The sequence below is a fragment of the Homalodisca vitripennis genome, chromosome 2 (assembly GCF_021130785.1).
Source record: "Homalodisca vitripennis isolate AUS2020 chromosome 2, UT_GWSS_2.1, whole genome shotgun sequence".
NCBI classification, from domain to species: Eukaryota; Metazoa; Arthropoda; class Insecta; order Hemiptera; family Cicadellidae; genus Homalodisca; species Homalodisca vitripennis.
The window spans coordinates 187967856-187991086 of NC_060208.1; the positions used below are offsets into that span (position 1 = coordinate 187967856).

At 33.8% G+C, this 23231-nt stretch overlaps 1 protein-coding gene across 1 annotated transcript in view; it reads right to left on the minus strand.

Moving 5' to 3' along the window:
- Positions 1–346: 346 nt before the first annotated feature.
- Positions 347–23231, minus strand: part of LOC124355936 (cleft lip and palate transmembrane protein 1-like protein) — a 66325-nt gene continuing 43440 nt past the window's right edge. The window contains exons 11-15 of the mRNA XM_046807087.1: positions 9635–9994; positions 5424–5618; positions 2834–2969; positions 1934–2049; positions 347–534 (exon numbers count right to left, since the gene is read on the minus strand). Coding sequence (XP_046663043.1) covers positions 438–534; positions 1934–2049; positions 2834–2969; positions 5424–5618; positions 9635–9994 — 904 coding nt within the window. The 3' untranslated portion in view covers positions 347–437. The remainder of the gene's footprint in view (positions 535–1933; positions 2050–2833; positions 2970–5423; positions 5619–9634; positions 9995–23231) is intronic.

Consider the following 23231-nt stretch of genomic DNA (forward strand, 5'->3'; position numbering starts at 1 on the left):
TCTCAATCTGATTCTGTGCCACAAGGCATCTTTTAACATGGTATTCTGTATTCATTAACACCTTTACTGCAGCTCTATAATGAGTGATCTTGAGTACTCTCAATCTGATTCTGTGCCACAAGGCATCTTTTAACATGTTACAACAAAATCAAAAGTTAAGACACCCTCAAAGCTTATAAAATGAATGGATAAATGTGAATGTACCTGGGACAAACTTTCTTAGATAAACTGTTCCTTCGCAGTCTCTGGTTACCTGGAATCCCAACACACAATAGAATCCCTGGAAAACACAATAGACTCTGATTCAAGATCACGAGGGAGAATCTGAAGAGAAGATGACACAACAAAAGTTGTCTAACTTTATTCCGTCAATTGTAAAATAAATAACAAATACAATAAGAAAAAATATCACCAGTATTTATCGGAATGCTCGTTGTTTATTGCGTCTTCTTGTCCTTTGATTTATCTGCAATTTTCATTTCACCGCCTGCTATTGCTGCTTCGTCCATCCTTGATGTGTCTACAGGGTACAGCCTAAGACAGAAGTCATGAGTTTATAAAGATCTTCATCATCCTTTTAAATTAATAACTTAATTCCCTTAATGACATTACATTCATCTTGAGTTCTATGATTTAACTTGGAAACTGATTTATGATTAACATTTACTGTGGTTACAAACACCTGACTTGTAACAAAACTGTATATTATTATAATTTAACACTTTGACAACTGAGAAGCGGAGTGTCTAATGTTGGCACACACACGACCCAATGTTCCAATGCCCCTGTCACTATTGGAACCAAACATGTTAAAAACTAATAATGGAAAAAATGTGTGAGATATTTAATACCTTTGTTTGAAGTTTGTTTTTGTCATTTAATACATTCCAAAATAATATAAATTTCTCTTTAAAAATGTTGAAATAAGTAATTTCTCAGTATTTAGTATAAAAAGCAACTACAAAACATCTAAAATCATATTAAATAAATTGCATATTTTATTTTTACTATATAAAACATTTTTGACGTGACAACGTCTTAAATTAGGTTGTGGATCGGAGTCACTCATGAAAAAGTGTAACGCCCCGGTAACGTTACGATGCCCGTCTAGTGGGTCCGCCGCACGGGATCCGCACGGGATAAAGCAGATAACTATGTTTTATTCGTGAAAATGTGGAGTGCTTAGATTCGTCATTTACAACAAACTACAACAATAAAGGTAAATAATTGTACACTGATATTTCATTATCGTAAACTATGATTGATTGATTAATTGTTAGATTGACACAAAAGTTGAGAAACTGAGTTTATAGGTTATGTCATACTATTGACAAATGTTGATAGTGTTAAGTAAATTATTAGTTTAAATCACTCTGCAATCAATCGTAATTCAGTCGATTGAGAAGAAACAGCGCGTATTGCTAGTCAAACATTTAAAATAACAAATTATAACCTCTAACCTGTCATAACAGTGCGACCAAACAAACGAACTAAACCGACCAATCACCACACGCGGAGTTAGAATTTCAAATTCCAATTTTAGTAAATGTTTTATTCAACTTTACCATTTACAATAACAAATTTTAATTAATTTCAAATTATGTACAATGTTTTAGTAAACAAAATATATTTCTATAGTTAAAATTTGTGCAATTCTTATTTTCATTCAATTCCTTGTTCCTATTGTGCAATTTAATAATATTCATATCAATAAATATTCTACCGAGAAAAAGACGTTGTCACGTAAAATCTTCGCCCGTAAAACCGACTTTACAGGCAACCATAATTTTTTTAATAATATTTTACTGACACATAGCTGACAAAATTACTGGATGTTGAGATATACTGCAGTAACTTTGTTTTTTTTCCATGCATTGTTTTGTATATATGAAAATAATAGTTTTATATGAAGGATTTAATAATATAGTTTTACCATCTCTGGTAGAGGTAAATGAGAAAAACAAAGTCATCCCGGAAGCAGGCCAACCTGTGAGCTGTCGGCATAGTGATGATGAAAGCAAAGACATCATCGATAAATGTATTAAAAGCCTGCAACACAAAAACAAAATGACATAATACAAAAGTCAAGAAGGTTGTGTCAAAACAAAACATCAATAATAAAAACTAACGATTTTGGCTTGTCGTATTTTTATTATCTACAAATAACGCGTGTTATATATCTAAATTTTGTCTGTTTCAAAACTTATTTAAAATTTCAGATGAGTTTCTATCCCTTATTCACTAGTGTTGTATTCTAATAATTTACAGTTTTACATGGAATTGTTAAGATTATGGAAGACCTGAAGATTTCAATGGGCCAGTGAGACATTTCATTAGCCTAACACGTCATCTGGATTGTCAGAATGTAAACAGCTTGTAGTATTATTGGTGTTAGTGTGACATCCTGTACTAGCCAAAATGAATACTTACTTTTTTATTTCTTAACTGTAATTTTTAATTCTTTTTTTTCTCTTGGAGATTAAGAAACCTCAAAATTTGTTAAAACTAACTAAGAAAATACTAAGTAAATAAATGTTCAACTTCCAGATCATAATGAACAAAAATGAATGAATACTGAAAATTGCAATTTGCATACTAATATTTTAACCAATAATTCAATAAATAAACAATGATTAGTTTTGGCCTGCAATCGAAAATGTATTATTATTGGTTTTCTACGTAGGGAACAAGACCATCGACTATATATTGTTGGCAGATCTCCGAAGTTGATGCTTCCTGTGTCACTAAATGCTTACATCTGGGCAATGAAATTATATTTTTGATTACATAAAAAATTGAATTTTGATAAAATTATTCCAAGACTAACACGTACCTTATACATGAAGGAGCGCCACGGTAGATGGGCCACAGACTTGAGCCTGTAGTTGATGAACAGTTGGGGCAACATAAACAGGAACCCAAATGCGTAAACACCGTTTACTAGGCTGTGGATACACCATGAGTACCAACTGTTGAACATGAAACATGCTATAGTTATATTAATCATGAAACAATAATCTGTTTACTCATTTGTTCAGGTATCTCAATAGATAAATGTCTAACCATTAAGAAATCATAGTAAATATTGGAATAAAATAAGTCTGTAATGCGCTAATGTATTCTAACTCAGTTTCAGAGGTAGGCTTACAGAAGTCTGCCTTCAGATTTGAACCTGCCTTGTTAATATGTTGTAGAAATAATAATACATTAGCAATCAAATTTAAAACATTGGAGGAAAGGATTAACACAAATACAAGGTGAGATGTAATCAAATCCTTGGACTTTAGCAACATACTTACATTTATTTGTTATAATCAAAAACTATACATTACAGTCGACTCTCGATAACTCGAACCTCAATAAGTCGAATTCTTTGATAACTCGAATTATTTTCCGTTCCCTTGAGAAAAACCTGCCTAATTCGAAAAAAAACCATGCGTAACTCGAATTAATTTTGTACCCGAATTTTACCTCAATAACTCGAAGTAACAGAAAAATTACCTCTATAACTCGAAGTTCAGTAGATAAGTCGAAGTCTTTAAATACATTACCTCTACAACTCGAAATTTTCATATCAACCCTCGCTAACACAAAGCTGTGCTGTGTTTACAGCGAACCTTGTGTTAGGTCATAGACCTAGCCGAACAGGTCTGGACATGTCGCTGAATTGTCCGACTGTCTACAAAAGGCCGCAGTGAACACTTTATGTAGCTACTTAGAACAATCAAGTGACGTACCAGACAACGTGTTCTCTGCTGTTGTTGTTATTGAGAACATTATAGACTTAAATTCTGAAAAAAGCCTTAGGCAGAAGAAGATTACGGATTATTTTCAAATTTGAATTGTATGTACGTATGAATTGTAGGCATACATTGCAGTGTGACAGTAAGTACAAATGCTGTATGTAGTTACAGTACATACATTAGTTTTGTAAAGGATGTAGGAAATAAAAAACATAGTTTATTTGTACCTCTATAACTCGAATTTTATTTTGTTTACCTCTGTAAGTCGAATTACCTCTGTAAGTTGAATTTAGTGAAATATTACCTCTATAACTCGAACTATTCTTAAGTCGAACTATACGTAACTCGAAGAAAACAGCCGTTCCCTTGAAATACGAGTTATCGAGAGTCGACTGTACAAGCAAATGAGTAGCTGAGTATTTGAGTAGCTTAACTCTTCTAGTTTACACCACTATTGTACACAGTATTGATTACAGTGTACCTAAGTTAACATTGAGAGTGACTCTCCTTAATACTTTGTGCCAATGAATTAGCTCTCCAATTCACTATATTTAACAAGTATTTTCAAGAAGCAACATTTCCTTCAATATTTAAAATGTCCAAAGTTTTCCCGAATTTCAAAAATGGGTGCAGCACTGATACAAACAACTATAGAGCAATCTGGCTTATCTCAACGTTTTCAAAGTTATGTGAATAAATTGTGCTCCGAAGACTTCTAGATCATTGTGCCAAACGTGACCTACTGAGCAACTACTAACATGGATTCACCAAAAGAAAAATCAACTACTATGGCTATGATCAAGTTTATTGGGACAATTATTGATGGTATTAAAGAGGGAAATTTAACAACTGCAGTATTTCTTGATTTCAATAAAGCTTTTTATTCCCTTAGCCCCAACATCATTATTAAGAAACTAGAATCACTTGGAATCATAGGGTCAGAAAAGACATGTTTTGAGAACTACTTAAAGGGACGTACAAGGCTGTTTAAGCTGAAAAGATAATCAAATGGTATTATGAAAAGCGTTTAGAGCTAACATTCTATCCGTACAAATAGGTATGCCTCAAGGCTCTGTCTTAGGGCCGGTACTTTGTATAATCTTGTTACTTATATTAATTAAATAGAATGGTATTTAGAATCTTTGGCAAATTTAATTATCATACCTTAAATACAAACATACAAATGGAACTTTCTTCACACTCTTTTTTTTGTTTCTCCAGCACATTTTAGAAAAAATAATATTATTTTCACTGGTTTTCAAGTGCCTTGCACACTAAGTTCCTGGTTTTATGATACAAAAGTGAACTCTGAATGGAATAAAAAAATAGGGAGACAGGCAATTTGTAGGTGGAGAGGGATCTTTGTCCAAGAAAGGGGAGATCTACATACTCTTTCCCCAGTATAAGAAAAACTGTATTTTTAACTATACAAAACATTCAAATTTCTCACAATGTTAAACACTTGCTCTTCAAATAAAATACATTGATAAGACAAAATACATTAGATCTAAATTACCTCAAACTTTAATGACTGACATTCTTCTATACATATCAACATTTGAATTAAATTTTCTTTGCATTTCAAAACAAAATCCAAAGAATAGTGTTTTTTGTTATTGTTGTTGGCTTCAAATATTTTTTTCATTTTTTATGTTCTGAATCTGACAAACACTGTATTACCTGCGATGAGATTCATAAATGAGAGAGTACGCTGCTGCCCCCACACAAAGTGGATAGAGCACGTACGAGAGATATCTCATGCTTTCCGAGTCAAACTGGCGAGTCTGTTGCTCGGCCTCGGTGAGCGTGAGCGGCTTCAGCCTCAGCCTACGCCAGTCCACCGGAGTTACCTTCTGCACCTTCCACATCTGCCACAGTCATCAGATCTTAGCAATAAGGTGTAGCCATTGTCATGACTAAACCTTCCAAGTTTGCTGGTTCTCACCATGGCAAAACATCGCTAAACGCAATTATAATCTTGAGATGTTTCAGCTTTACTGTGGAGAGCCATCTCTAGACAAAAAATGTTAATTGAGACTGGTAAAATCTGTAATGCACATCTGCTTTTAAAAGCGTGTGGAGGTGGAGCTATGTCATAATTGGCTAGAGCTCAACCAATGAATGATTACTATGGTATGTCTTCTTTAAAACAGACCAACTAATTAATAATGATCTAATGCTGAGATCTTTGTTAAGGTTATATTCTTTTTTAATTATTTATATTATTAGCAAATAAAGGTATAGGAATTTACAAGCACTTTTGTTTATTCGGATACTAACTATCAATCAATCAATCAATCAATAAATACTTTATTCAAGTAAAAATGCACACTGTACATTGAATAGGGTCAAAATAACATTAATTAGTTTAACATAATTTATGCTTAGTAATTAACAGTTTACAATTAATTGTTCAAAGTATTATAGACTACTACTATTTTACCAATAAAGTTTATCTATTCAAAACATATATATATATATATATATATATATAAACATACACACGCACGCACGCACGCACGCACGCACGCACGCACGCACACACGCACACACACACACACACACACACACACACACACACACACAAAAACCATTATTAAAATATAAATCAATTATCCTGAAAAGAACTCATCAAGTGAATATAAAGGAAGTTTTAACAAATGTTCTTTTAATTTCCTTTTGAATTTGCCAAGATCTGGTTCTAATCTCAGATCCCTTGGCAAATTAAATAAAAATTTTGTTCCCATGAATGTAGTTTTTCTTTTCAAAAAAGTTTAATGTATGTTTTTCTACTCTTCTGTTTAATCTTGTGTTATATTTATGTTCATTGTTATTGTCTGTTGATTTGTCGTATTGTCTAACATAAAGAACGGTTTGGAAAATATATAAGCTATAAAACTGTCAGAATTCCAAGCTCTTCAAAGTATTTTTTAACTGTTTTCTGTATTTTTCAAATGTAATATAATTCTAAGTGCCTTTTTTTGTTGAACTAAAATTCTGTCTAAATTTTTTTTTGTCGTTGCTCCATAAATATTTAATCCATAAGCCAAATGTGAATGTATTAATGAGAAATAGATTGTTTTTAGAAAGTCAATGCTACAAACCTTAGCCATTTGACGCAATGCGTAAAGTCCAGATGACATTTTTTTAAGTATCTTATCAATATGTTGGTCCCAACTAAGATTATTATCTATTAGTAATCCAAGAAAATTTGTGCTATTTACTTGAAGCAGTTCTTCATTAAAAACAGTGATATGAGGGTTTAACTTTGATCTCGCCTGTTTTAAGGAAAACGAAATAAAATTAGACTTTCCTGAATTTAAAAGTAAATTTTTTACTTGCTAAAAATTGTTGTATCCTTGAAAGACCAACGAATGAGGATATTTCAATACTTTCCTTTGATTTGCCTGAGACAGTGATGCTGACGTCGTCAGCATACATACAGACAGAGCCACCCCCAGGCACCAATCCAGGCAACCCCCTGACATAACAAAGAAAGAGGAGAGGACCCAGAAATCGATCCCTGGGGTACTCCATATTGCATTGTTTGCAATTTTGAGCGATATGTTTTAATATATTTGTATTTGCATAAAGGATCATCAGCTACATGTTGTATTTCAACACATTGTTGCCTGTTTTTAAGATACGAATCAAACCAATTAAATTCTTTATTTTTTATTTTTAATTTGCTAAGACATTTTAATAGTGTGTCATGTGAAACGCTATCGAAAGCTCTTGTTAGATCTAAAAATATGCCAATTACTTTATCATGCTTATCCACTGACTCAATTATATTTTCAATAAAATTTATACTTGCTGTTATTGTTGATCTACCAACCCTAAAACCATATTGTTATTCATCCAATAATTGATTCCTTTCTAAATAATTTAACAGCTGAATAAAAACTACTTTTTTCGTAAATTTTTGAAAATACAGGGAGCAATGATACCGGCCTATATGATGCAGGATCACATAGATTTCCTTTTTTAAAAATTGGAATTACCTTAGCGATTTTTAGCTTTTGAGGAAATATACCAGAAATCAATGAGGAGTTAATAAGGTGAGGTGAGTGAGTGGTTTTGAGATTAAATAAAAGGCCTTTTTTATTATTGTTATTGGGACCTCGTCAATTCCTGCAGATGACTTGTTTTCAATGGCCATTACAATTTTTTCCAATTTAAGCTCATCAATTGGTTCAAATCTAAAAGTTAAACCATTAGGAATATTAGGAATGGTTTCACTGTTTACCCTATTTGTGTGATTAAAATGTATGTTTGGTACTATAAGCCTGTCTACTGCATTGACGAAAAAATCATTTAAGCAGTTGCTTACTGCAATAGGGTTGGTTATTTTTTTACCACTGTCTTCAATGTTTATATTCTTAACAGACTTATTTTGGTTATTTATTTCAGATCTAAACAATATTCCAAATTGCTTTCAATTTATTTCCCGAACTTGTTATTTTTTCTTGAAAGTAGTTTTTTTTTAACATTATTTATTTCAACTCTAAGACTTTTTTTTAAACTTCTAATTGTTACGTTCAACTCTTTATCTTTAAACATTCTAAAATCTTTTTCTAATTCTAATATTTTTTGTTTTTTTATTTTAATGTCCATCTGAAATCCACTGATTAAAATCAAACATTCTATCGGTTACCATAATTTTAGGAAAGCAAATTTCAAAAATGTGTGTGAAAAAATATTACAAAACATGTTATATTTTCTTTCCACAGTAGCTTGGTACACTTGAGACCAACTTTCACTACCTAAATATCTCAAAAAACAATTCTATATTTTTTTGTGTATATTTTCTAGAGAACTTTCCTGTATACATTTTTTTTGTAACTTATTTAATCCCAAAACTTCCAACATTTGAGCATCATGATCGGAGATCTGGGTTATAATTCCACATATTTTCAAGGGTTTACTATTTATATTAGTAAAAAAGTTATCTATTGCAGTTTCTGATTCTGTAGTGATTCTAGTCGGGAAGTTTACTTTGTAATCCAAATTATAAGATTTTAAAATATTTACAAATGTAAAATATGTTTTGTCATGGTTTAAAACGTTAATATTAAAGTCACCAGTTATAATAATATTTTTGAATTTGTCATGTAATATTGTACATAAGATGTCAAATTTTTCTAAAAAAGATTCTACAAAACATTGTTTAGGAGACCTGTACACACATACCAGAATAAAGGAAAACTTGCCAACAGTTATTTCTGGACAGGCAACATTCAAATTCTTTTTTCATTTAGTAAATTCTGAACCGCAGGAATTAAGATTGTTTTACTTTTAATATCCTTTCTCACCATGATGACAACCCCTCCACCAATTGAATTAGATCTTGAAAAGAAGGAGCATTTTTTATAATTTGGAATGTTCAATACCATGATTTCTTCCTCAGACATTTTGTGTTCTGACAATGCTAGTATATCAGGATGTACTTCCTCCAGATTTATTTTCAAGATATCCAAACGTGATGGCAGATGCTGTACATTCTGGTGCAAATAGACAATCCATCTGATTTATTTTGAATGTTACCTGTTTTACGTTCATATAACATTTCTTTTAAATGCTTATCCTCATGTATACCCTTACAATTATCTAAACTATCATCATTTACTAGAATATCTTCAGCATAAAGAAAAAGTATTGTTTAAAGTCAACGAACTATTTACCTTCTACATTTTTTTTACTTAACATTTTCGTGACTTTAGAAGTACTGTTTAAAGTATGGATTTTATAATCACTATCAGCTAGGTTACACTCCTGGACACAGGAGGATGGCAGTTTTTTTTCAGCTGTTACAACCAAGGAGCCACCCACTATTGAGGCAGGTACTGCCTGACTATGACTAATTAATAATTCACCAAAACCACTATTACTCTGCTTTAGGAGCCTCAGAAAATGTGAGGTCTCCCGGAACCACAAACACATCACCAGTCCGATTTTGCGGTCTCAGCTGCTCCCCGTACAGTGTCACGAAGCTTGCTGGGGCCCTCTCCACTGCCGATTGTTCTGTATCTAGATTGATGTTAGACCTTTTATCTCTCATTGCTTCTTGGCTGGACATCACCTCTGGACCAGTTGTGTAGTGAAGTCCAGGCTGCATAGTCTGGTGGTTGAATTGAGGCGATTTAGGTTGCTCACAGAGTTGAGTTTGGGCCGGATTAGGAGATCTGTCCTCGTTCACTGATGGCAAGTTGTTTGAGCAATTTTGTTTGTGTTGTCCAATTAATGTTATTCTGTCATTTGTTATTTGGTGTTTTGGGGGATTTAGATGTTTGCATAGTTTCCTTGTTTATCATTTGGCGCATTTTGTGTATAAATTCTTCAAAATTTAGTCCATTTCTTAGGGTTCTTGAAGACTCTTCTTTATATGTTACTATTTGAACTAGTGCCCCCGTTTGCCTTACAGAAATCCTTTACATTTGAGATGAAGTGATACAGTGAGATATTATCCCGTACACAGCCAAGAGGAGAACAAATTAATCGTTTTAGTTTTCTTGTTTTGAAAATTTAATTTTAGTTGTTTAAAGGCCAAGTCATAGTCATCTTTTGATGGTTTCCAATTATATTTCTGTTTGGTTATTAAACTATATATGGTAGCTCCATCTTCAATTGTCTGACATGCCAAATGTGTACTGGGACACTGAGATGGTAAAGGTTTCCCAAAGCGATTTCTAAAAGCCACAGCAACACCAGCACTCATTTGTCTAGGCTCCCCCAAAATCAGAGGATATGCAGTGGGCAAAGGCTGTCGATTTGTCATTTTCGAATTTCTTAATGACGGTTGCCATGTTCTCAACAATCACCTGAATACAGGAGCCCGAACACACTTTCTCCCCTTCCGAAACAGGAAATGAAAAGCTCCTCCCCAGGCCTTAAGAGATGTTTCAATGTTGTTCTGACTAATTCCATAAGTTCTGGTCCAGGAGTGCCACCAAGAAATGCTTTTTATAATCCCCCCCCCACCCCCCCCCCCCCCCACCCCCCCCCCCCCCCACCCCCCCCCCCCCCCACCCCCCCCCCCCCCCACCCCCCCCCCCCCCCACCCCCCCCCACACTTGATAAGAAATATTATTTTATTTATTGGGATGGGATGCATACAAACTTAAGATGTGACATGATACTGGAAACAGGTAACGTCAATATTATGAAACTAAAACTTTTGTTTTAATCAGCATTTAAAATTTGTATATTTCAGTAATTTTCTTCGAAATAGTGTTTTAGAGGGAAAAATCTGCTTGCACACTTAAAGTACTGCATATTAGCAACCAATGTTTGTTTTCTTAAATATATAAGTTCCAACAAAAATATATTCTAATATTAAATACAATGATTACAGTATAAGTATGTTCAGAAGAGTAAGAAATCTAAAAATAATCTAGTTTTTTTCGAAATCCAAATATTTTAATGTAATTCAACTTAGATAGAGGGAAGCTAGGAAGTAAATTAGAGTTATAAACGGATTTCTGTAAATTACTATACGACGTATAAACTAGTTCAAATATACGTCGTTACTTCACATACGCGTTTTTTAATTTTAATAAAGTATAACAACGTACATATTTTTAATATGAAAAATCTGATTAAAGCTGTATGTGACAAACTACCATGAGACAATAAATAAACATCAAAATATGTTATGTTGGAGGTTGGATATATCTCAAGCAACATTACAGAGGCGTTGGTGATAATATTACGATATCAAAGTTGCAGGTAGGTTTTCATTTTTATATTTGTATATGACATTTAATACGCTAATCAGTTGCTACTGTGTTTAGTATAGTAGGTGGGAAATCAGTGTAAGATTTATATTGTAAGTAATCTTACGTTTAAGAATAACTAAGAATCCAGTTTAAATGTAGTGAAAATGAATTAATACTCTTTACAATCTATAAAACTGTCAAATCATGACATAAGTTAAGGAAAGATGAATTGGTGTTAAGAGTAATTTAAGATTTCTTAGTGATTAGTTTTAGAGTAATTTTAAATTATTCTAAAAAACGAGCCAAACTCACTAGAACTAATTTTAAACAAGTTAAAAACACACTATCTCTGTAATAAGTTAAATTTTTAAATATTTTTCTTTGACCTAACAAGGGTGGATCCCACTAAAATTGATCTCATCGTTCAAAATGAAACCGTTTTTGGTGGTAACATAAAAAGTTGTTCTCATGAATGTTTTCATGCTGTAAAGTTATTTAAAATTGTAACTCTTGATTCCATCTCGGCATCACTGTGAAGGTTTAAAGAGTTACTGATAACATTACCAGTGTTATGCTGATTTCATATATTGACATAGAATATGAAATGTTATTGAAGAAAATTTTGTGGGTAAGTAATGAGTTTCCTTACTTCAACTACTGTGACACAGTGATAAATGACGTGACCTAGCGAGTTGTCAGACAAGCCACAGCGAGCCCCAGACTGTAAGTATTAGATTTATTTTCAATCTTGGATGTCCTAACACGTTTATCCTTATTTCAAACGATTCCTGAAACTTCACCAACGTCGTGTTTACCATATTCTCACTGTTTTATATTCAATAATCAAACCAAAGTCTCTTTCAAGTAGTAGTCATCCAATTTCACTGAATAACCCTTACACAGGGGAGCTTCTTTCCTTGCTATTCCTAATCCACCGTGCTTCAGTTTTCAATAGATCGTTCACTGTTCAAGCATGTGGAATCTGCTCCCTGCCAATATCAGAAATTACAGAACCGATCTACTTCGGGGTGATAACCTATAACTTGTTGCGGGGCTTGTGGGGTGGCTGTGAGGTGCCTGTGGGGTGTGCGTGGGTGGGTGGTGTGAATTGTTAAGTGATTGTGTATATTACTATGTAGTATAATAACTTATTGTCGTGTATCAATAAGAGTGGATGTAAGTGAAGAGTAATTTAAGATTGATGAATTGAATATTTTGAAGTTATTAATTTAAATATATTTTCTTTTATAATAATGTTCTTTACTAATAAATAGCGGATAGCTCAGTTTAATTTTCAATTTGTTTAGTACTTTCAATCGTTTTTACTTAAATGTGATTAGTATTATTTACTCCAGTGGAAGAGAGAGCTAAAACAGCTCCTACCTCTACCTCACAATAAAGCACGATACTGAATAAAGAATGAAGCTATTTTAATATGCAACAACATTTCCACACAGTTCCCTTATTATTTTTTACCCAGTAAAAATTATTGGAGTTTGTAATAAATCTATTGCGCTCAACATTAGTTGTGCAATTCCAATATTATAATCAATCAAACCATTGTTTTGTATTCTGTTAGTTTTAATTTTATTTCCTTATTTTCTAAAATCATGCTCGTACAGAAATTACAAGAATCTGTTTTATCAAGAAATTGAACGCGCTTTTCAGCAGGTTGCAAATTGGCACAGCTGCGAATGCATGAGTCAGAATATTCAAACAACAGATCGTCAGCATGGCAGTCGACCAATTGTGTTACCAGTGTTCGAGCGTGTATGACTGTGCGCTACTTCTGCTAACTGGCATTCCTTCAGTTTCAATTCCAGAAATTGCTGGATTATTTTAGTCATGAAAGCATTAAAAAATCATAGTTTAGCTCGAATGGAAATTTATATTTATTTAATACTATTTGTTACTCCGGCTTCACACACAATTTCCATGTATTGCCGTGCCGTATAACAGCCGGTTAAAAATGTAAATCATATTGTGTACGAAACAATTTTGAGGTCTAAAATAACCGACGGTCAGAACCCATTTTCGAATAATTCAAATTGTAAAGAGCTGTTTTTCAGGCCCTGCAGTCTATAGACAGTTCTATGACCAGTAAATAACTCGAATTCCTACTTAACACTCCATTGTATTTGGTTGAATAGCTCCTAAAATTTCAGTAGCTATTGTAGAGAGTCTTAAGTCGAATTCCGTAACTCTTTCTTATCCTGTCTATGGTGTCATATGATGGAGACCCTCGTATAATAGTTTTTACACATCCTACTTATAAGATATGAGTGCTTAAACTGTAATAATAAAAACTTCCATCGCTGTCGCAGCCTACATAATATATGTTGTGTGATAACCGCACACATATAATAACTTTTATGTCTATATTTTTTCTAGCAAAACATTAAAGATTGCTATAACTTTCTAAAAGAACACAACTGCCAGTGGCCTGCTCAAGCCAGGCAAGTGTACGTATGTAGCCATATGGTCAAGGTAGTATGCACAGTATTCATACATGTATGTGGTGTTCTTACTTTAAAATCTGGGTTATAAGTGAAGCAAACCACATTGGAATTTAATTTTTCATGGATTCTCGGTTTTCAATAGTTATGGATAGTTTGAAATTTCCTCTTTAAAATTACATGTCAACAAAAAGTGTGGCAAAAATTATCTTTATTTTGAAAAATGTGTTTCTAAGAGTCTGCAATCAGCTTTCACTGTCTGTATTGCCGTTTTCACCGGACTGAGCTTTTCGTGCAGGTAGTGTTCATAGTCTATTTCGTTTTGTATACAAGTTTGTGTTTAGCTATTTATTACAGTGACACTGAATGGAAGCTGATGTATACTCTCTGTGCTAATGAATGCCAAAGTATACTAGAAAACTAAAAACGTTCTCTCCAATGGAAAATAATGGTTGGCCAAGGCTAACTGCATGTCGTCATCGATACAATCTAAATCTTGTATGGCTTATAGCCACCAGGAAAGTGCTACAATGGGACTTGATGCTTTGAAATCTGCAATATGGGCAGAATATTTTCATTTAGGTTTGTGCCATGAAAAACTTGAACAAGGGGTGTGCCCTAATGATAACGATACTTAGTTTAAGTATAAAAATCAATGCTAGACGGGACTGAATAAAAACATTCAGAGCATTAGTCACCTTCCACCTTCATTAGTACTAGAAATAAAACTTATCTTCCTGGTTATAACCAATCCAGTCTTACGTTCAAAGTGTGCTCATAGCTATACACAAAATATTAGCGAATCGCTAAATAACGTTATATGAAGCAGACTCACACATAAAGTATTTATACCCTACAGGTAGTTGTGTATGAACCAATAGGAGGATACAAGTGGCATTTTACAAAGTGGCCAGATTTTCATACATTTGGGTCTGCCTGCTGGGGAAAACTGTGTGTCCGCAATGAAAATATTCTTCGAAGAATGAAAAATGTAACACAAAAGACAAAGCAACACAAGAACTTCAAAAGAAGTCTAGACAGCAAACAACCCTAACAAGAAGGAGGATAGAAAATGTGTTTGAAAAAATGAATACTCAGAGAACCCAGCCCCCTGCCCAGAACACTACTGGTGGGCAACTTTTTGCCAACCGCTTGTCTTAGAAAGCTCAAAATTAGCACACTTTTTGAACTCATCTGTCTACGCAATTGAAAAATTGCAAAAGATTTCATATTTTATTTCATTTGTGTCACGTTTTTACATACGCCTAAAGTTGTTTATTATTTCACTACATAAATGAGATATTAATTTCTGGTTTATCATACTACTGTTTCATACACAGTTTTTAGAGTAAAGTATAGCAAACTTATACTTTTCCGGTTTTGTAAAAGAGTTAGCTCTATAATTGTGTCAAATTTTCTCTAAATCAAGCGGTTTCCTGAGAAAGGTTAAAAAGAATAGGGATAGTCAAATTGGTCTTCTCCTATTGTGGCTTAAGTTTTTTTGTATAGCAACGTGTAAATAATATTACTAATGCATTAAATAGTTTCAATTCGTTACCGGAACCACGCGTAATAAACGTTTAATATTTTCACCATTGCTATTTACAACACACAATATATTTATTGTGCGATATATTTACAACAATAAATATATTATATTTATGTAGTGCTTTATTAAGAACTACGTAATTAATACTGTTTAAAATACTCGTGTTACAGTGTCCTTCAAATAAAACTTCAAATTTTCTTATCAGGATAAACTCTGTGAACAACAATAATTTACAGAATGGTATAGAATAAGACGTGTTGGTTTCAAGACTGAATGGAACCTTTGTTTAAGCGTCTCTCACTATTTTATTATCCACATGCATTTAAATGGGACGTATACATATTAAAGAGTGGACGCTGTTGGAATTTTACGTAAATAGGAATGTTTGAAATAGCTCCATACAAATGTTGAACTCAATCAGAGGTTCAGTAGCGTTTGGGTGGTGAAATGTAAAGCATGTTTCCAAAATTCTATCTATAAGATTAGTACGATTTCTTCATTAGGTGAGTTAATAATGAATGTATATACATATTGCTCATAGGAAATTCCTAAGTCATTTATCATCTTGACTAATCCAAATTATAAAGTCCCGTACATAAGACTTCAAAATACTACGAAACATTGGATTCTACATTAACATGTTCAAACCAGTAGAAAAAATTAAAACCTGAAAATTGCTAACTGGACTTTTATTTATGTTTGCATTTCCACATAATATGAATATATAAAATATGAGTTTTATATATATATATAGTTTTATTTTTATTTTATATATATAAAATGTTGGTATGTTATTAGGTAAAATATTAAAAGTGTTCCAACCATCTATCAAAACGATTTAACCCAACATATGTTTGGCTGTACATCTTATCTATTTTGCAGATTTAAAAGTGATTATTCGTTTTTAATAGCTTGTAAGTGATAGGACGACAATTTAGTGTGTGTATAAATGACTTATTTTAAATTTTGTAACAAATACTATCTCCTATTTGAAATTCTAAAAATAGTCGTATAGGTAGACACATTACCATTCAATGTTTAAAGAGAAAATGGTAGGTACAAATGACATGACTTTATTCAACATCCAAAGTTACTTTACTATTCAATACCTCAGTGTCTGTAATTTGTACATCAATGAACCTTCCAAGGGCAAGTCTAATCCCTGGTGAATCGGAGTTGCGTGATGGGAACACGATACTGACTGTGCTAACCTTGGTCACCTGGTGAGTCTAATAGCAGAGCCGGACTTGCATTGTCTCCTATGCTAAACAGTAAAACACGGTTATTCGTACAGCTTAGAAAATGGCTCTTTCCTAACTTTTTACCTACTTTTTCGATTGCTAATAGTCACCCAAAGTTGTCCATTCAAAAAAAACAGTAATATTTCCCAATCGGGCATTAATTCTGTAGAAACGAACGATCGAGATTTTTTAAGTTACAAATAATTATTTAAAAGAACAGGCTTCAGTAGTTTTACACCTTTATCAAGGTAAAAAATGTTCCAGGCAATAATAATCTGAGTAGTGTGAAGATGATGAATCGCTTTTCAAGTTTTATTAACGGGCTGATAATAACTCTTGAATTCTTCTTATGACAGTATGTAATTTGTGAAATTTTAGCCTGACCACAAAAAATTTGGATTAAAATACTATTTTGGCGTCTCATCGAGAGTTTTTAGTTTGAGGATCATTTGCTTCAATGGAAAATATTGTCTTATTAAATTAAATGTTTAAAGGTTGAATACTAACGTGGAAGAGGAGGTCTTTGTCAATCAACTTATGTTAGTGACACCCGTCTAGTGTATCACTATGTAAAGTTCCTGAATAAGAACTCTGTATTTCTGGTTGTTCAGGTTAATATTTCAAACTCAAAGATGGTTTATAGTTTTCGACACATGGGCTGAAATTAGAATTTGAAATAGCCTATCTGGTAGGATAACAACACTTTTATTTTTTACTTAACATACACTCTTTCGGTTCAAGTCGTTAATTCGGTGTGTCAGGGTAAAATAAACTTTTAAGAACGTAGTTTAAATAAGATGCTAATAATATCCGGTTGGAGAGGGAGGATTCAGCCATTCAGGCCGAGTCCCGCCGCCCTCGCCCCCAGCTGTGTAAGTGGAGCGTGAAACAAGCTATTGCTATGCTCTTCCAGACGCCATAAACATAAACATGCGATAACTAGCTAACATCACCGGTCCAGTGAACATGCACTGATAGCCTACAGCAAGTTTACTATAGCTCGTGGCTGAGTGGATTGTGGATTATAGTAATTATAAAAACACGATGTCTCACATCTCTATATGGGCCTTACTCGTCCACCAAGTCTCTGGTCGTCCACGTTCATATAGGTGATAGAGTTTAGAGGGGAGAATTAGAATGATCGGCCCGTGAATTGACAATTTGAGTTGATAGTATTGCCTAATTAGTAATTTAATCTGTGGCCAATACTTTCACTTTATTTCAGCAGACTAAATATCAGTTGAACTTTTAATTCGACAAAGTATGGTAAGAAGTGTAAACAGCATTTTAAAAGAAAAAAAGAAAAACCGTCTCGTTCAGTTAAAAGTTTAGACAGCACTTAGTATATTTTATGAAGGGTTTACGGTACTTAGTGTTACTACTGGCACAGTCAATTTGAATACGAAAGAAGTGTCAAGTTATGTACTTTCTAGTAGCAGGTGAGCAATAAATATTCCTCTTTAACAAAACCAAAAAGCTGGTGTCGCCCAAAAAATACAAAATAACATTGTTTGCTTACTATCGACCACTCGATTTCTTCACAGTTTTAAGAAAAATATTTCAAATTCCAAATAATACGCAATCACATCTAAATTGAGTGTGTAGTGGACACAATGTAGCAGAATAACACTCGATGTAACGATAACCCATATGTGTTCAATGGAATTATGGACATATATTTTTTAAATTCACATCACATTTTGCTTGAACTGCTTCACAAAAATAAGAATACCCAAAAGCTGCACAATTCATTCATGAAAGAACTTTAACACACTTCACATAAAAACTCACCAGGAAAGCACTTGAATAAAACGACCTATCATGTCATATAATTCCACCAGATTACCAGATTCCTTGGTTGTATGTGATCAAGGAATCTGGGAATATCTAAAAATGTCAATTTTCATGCGCTCTCAAGTAAGGAAAAATATTTGTAACTTTTGTCCAGACGATCTTCTACATTGGCCACTATCATAGTGTAATTTGTGGTGGATATAGAGCAATGTTATTTATACATATTGATGAAAACTAAGAAAATACAGCCTAATTATTTATTATTTACAATATTTTATTTCCCGTTGTTAAATCTTTATAGATCCATCTAAAATTGTTCGCCTCTTTCTTGGCGTGCCGCGAAGGCGTGTTTGGGCGGTTAAGGAGCAACGGAGAGGATTATCCGAGGCAGGCAGATGATCGCCTGATGATGCGGTACAGGGTCTGCGCAAATTTGGGCAAGACATCCGTTTCTTTCATGAGTGGATTAGAAAGGAATCAAGATTTCCTAAAACTTCTAAGCGCATATTAGTGATATTTATCAGTGATATTTCAACCAATTCGTCTGATACTCTTGGTCTACTAATTAATTTTCTTCTACACTACTAACCCAGTTTCTTGAACGAACGTCTAATGTTATTTTCATGAGGTGGATCTTCCCTCTATTCGTGTCGAAATATAACGTTGAACGAAAATTATGATTTTCAGTTCAACCACAAAAAATACACACTTTGCTCTTTCTTTATCAGAAAACATTGTTACGGGCTAAACACACAACAACAACAATGGAACAATGTTGTAATTACAACCGCTGAAAAACCAAAGGTTGGGTTGGATGTTAAAAAGGATACTAATACAAGATCCAAGAAATTCCTTACTGTCTTCGTATGAAATATTGAAATTCCAAGATTCTTTATATGAAAAGCCTGTGTTTACAATTACTGTTTCATTACTCGTCACAAGATAGTGCGCAACCACAACTTTGCACATGGTAACGCATTTTAGCATCGGATTCCATATATAAACTGATACGTAATCAAGGCTGTGGTTTACTAACAGATGCGTAATACAATCGTATTAACATTGAAGTCAGTATTGTAGGTACCAGCGTCACTTGAGTATTCTCTTTCTTTTCCTCCTTATATTCATTACTTTCTTTCGATTCTATTTTCATTTATGGCAATTTAAAAAGGTTAAATTGACAAGAGTACTAAAACCACGGCCATTATAAATGTTCTTGATATTTAAAACTTTCGTTTTCTCTAATTAAAATATCCCGGCTTAATAGGAATTAAGGTAGCTTGACTCATTTGAAAATACAAATCTGGACATCATTATTGATTTAGAAGGATTTTTTTACAACACTAATGCTTTGGTGACTCTAGGTCGGCATGATAATTTTTCGGAACACTTTGAAAAATATTTAGAAATTCCATCGTCTGAAAGAGAAAGAAGAGTAAAAAACGTCATAGGATGGGTTTTAGAGTGTTCAGAGTAACTTGACTAAACTTCTGCACTCTTGGTACACTAGACCGACAAAAGTTTCCCAGTGTCCCACTTATGACACATTACCCTTGAAACATCCACTACCATTACCGTATAAAGCAAGCTATAAAACAACAATAAAAAACTTCCTCTATTTGATAAGTTAAACTTGAGCGTGTTCCAACAATCTGCTCTTACCCTAGACACGCCGACCTTCACCTAGATACAATATTCACTGTCTCTAGAGTTTATCTAGTGACTTGTCCTATAGGAGAAAGCTACTTGTTCAATTAAAACACTGCCCTACTGAACAGGGCTATGCATGTAGGCCTATATACGTCTAGACTTTTATTATTGGCATTAAACAGAACAAGTTATAAAGGTCGAAAGGGTTATTTCAAAATGGATAAGAATTTGTTGCTGTCTTCATGGTTTATCAACAAATTGTTATAAATAATTCTCTCCCCCCCTCCCCAACAGGACAAAAGAACCAAATACCTGTCTTTCAAAAATAAAAAAATAATAAAAATACATAAAAGTACTCATTTATATTTCCTTTAATCTCCAGAGAATTTAATTCGATTTTTTATCTTTTTTATCCCAGCATCTTATAAGGGCTACATTTTACAATAGGATTGTTAACACACACAAAGGTTATCTATAAAATAGTTGCCAATGTCCAGCTCGGTTTATACCATACTGTATAATTTTTCATGATACTTTGATTAATTGACGTTGAGTATGATATGAAAATGAAATTTGAAATAACTAGACATTTTCTGTTTAAAACAAAGGCTTTACAGCATACCGGCCACAAGATTTAAGAAGATCTTTATTACAGTTCGAGTGGGACTGATGTTCTAAAACATATGTCACTGATCCCACCTCGTGTCTTAAAAGCCATGAATATACATTAAACTAAACTCTTAACATACTAAGCTCCTGGCTTTTTAGAGTTCCCGACCTCTTTTAACCTACATGTTTTTGGGATATCCCAGACTTCGAGACTCTCAGCCTCTAGGAAATCCTGACTTCTGGTAGCTAATAGCCTCTGGGAGCATTCAAACAATGAGACATCCCGGTTATTGAGAGCTCAGCCTCTAAGATCACTCGGGCTCTAGTTTTACCAGTCCACTTGGTGCTTTCGAAATACGGTATATCCCGATTCATGAGAGCTGTTATTGTCTAAGACCTCTCGGCCTATAGCAGATGCCGGCTTGCAGTAGCTCCGACCATTGGAATGGCTTTCTGGGGCTGTCGGAATTTGGCAGCCTCCGACCTGTACCATCTCATGGTCTATGGCAAGTTTTGGCAACTCTTGTAGTTTATATTCTTTTGAAGCTCAGCCTCTATCAGGTACGAGCTTGTGGTTGCTCTCGTTATCTGGCAGCTCTCGACTTCTAGGACCTCCTGTCTTTGCGGGTCCCTGTCTTCGGAAGCCACTAGTCTCGAACAAGTCCCGAACTCTGACAGATCTCGGCCACTGAGACCTCACTACCTCAAACGATTGGCTCTGGCTTCGTGATTTTTGGGATCGCCTGATCTCTGGTAGCTTATGGCCTCTGGTAGATCCTAGCCTTAGAAATATTCTGCCCACTGACTTTAAGGAGCTCTCCTCTTGATCTTTTGCAACTCCTATCCTCTAGTAGCTCCCGGTCCTTGACAGGTCCTGACCTCGGGAAGTTCTGCTTTGCAATCTTTAAAAAAATAATAATTCTGTGTTATCACTAATCCCATAGAAAGTTTATAACAATTGTAAAAAATTATCCGATCTCAAAGAGTTTAAAGTAAAATTGTATACATCATGATTTTAATGATAGAGATCCGTCCCCTAATCTCAAACAGTGGCGAAATCGAGATTGTCCTATAGAACATCATGTCAACATTAACTGAAATCTATGTAAATTTCGCGGCTAGCCTGATTGTTTTTAAAATAGTTTGAACGCTTTTGCTTTATCACCTTTTCTCAAATGTCTACTGAAATTTCATCCTGGGTTAACATTTATCACATAGTATATCCATTTAAATTTTGGCTAAAATCCATCCAAACTTCCAAGATGTATCTGTTGTCCCTTATAACAAACTTGACCTTGCCATTTACTTTTAGAATGTCCCTCACAAGTTTCGTGAAGCATTTACGGTAACGACAACTGGATTTAGAGATGAAAGTCACACTATAAATCTGTTTTAACCTATTGTGCCGTAAATTATAGACATAACACTAATTTGAAGCAATTGTTTATTACACCACTTATAACAATTCCCTTTTTTAGTATATACCTATATATTTATGATTCTTTGGAATCATAGATTAACTTTACTAATAAACAGTTTAGGATTACTGTTTGTGTGGTTGTCTCAGTAATACCTAATTAACTTACATAGTTATGTGAACAAAACAAATTATACTATAGTTTAAGAAATAAAGGTAATTGAAAAATATATATTACATTGTGTAAAAATTGTCAAAATAGCACGGGAGGAAGGTAACTCGCCTTTGGGGAAGAAGACTGAGGTAATGCCCTTTTCTTCTGAAGGGGTCGTTGCGAAGTTACTTTATACTGATGGACTAATAGTAGAGATGATTGGCACCCAATTTCCCTGACAGCGTTTGCGACCTCCTCTACAGTGGAATAGGTTCTTACCTCACGTGGAAGCCGTGAAACCTCCGTAGTTGCAAAAACAAACCTAGCTTTACATTCTCTTAGACAAGTTGTTAAGCATTTGGCTCTAAACTAAGATTTTATTCAATTAATGGTCATGCTATGAGTTTTTAATTTATTTCAAACTTTGAAGGATACATTTAGTGTAGAAATCCTGATCGACAATATTATGCTATTTCTAAAATCATGATTACTACCTTAAAACATCGAATTTGCTACGAAATCCACTTGATCATGTAATAATTTACTAAAAATGTTTGGTTCGTAACTAAAAAAAAAATGTGTAAAGGTTCATTTTTACGATAATTTTCTGATAGACAGCATAATTTCCTTGACTGACTTTTTCGGTGGGCTCCTCCCGAACAGCTACGGCCCTGATATCGGTTATCATAAATCCCTCCAACATTTGCAGCTTTCGTAGTAATCTGCGATATGCAGGATGGTTTATTCTCTACCTATGTCAAGTTTTTATCCAACAATCATGTTTATGTTAAGCTCTATAATAAAACCTGCTCAAATAATTATGTAACCTGATTACTGCATTTTGTTGGTCCAGTGCCGTAGAGAGAATATTGTTAATTCACGTGTACTGGTCATTCAAAC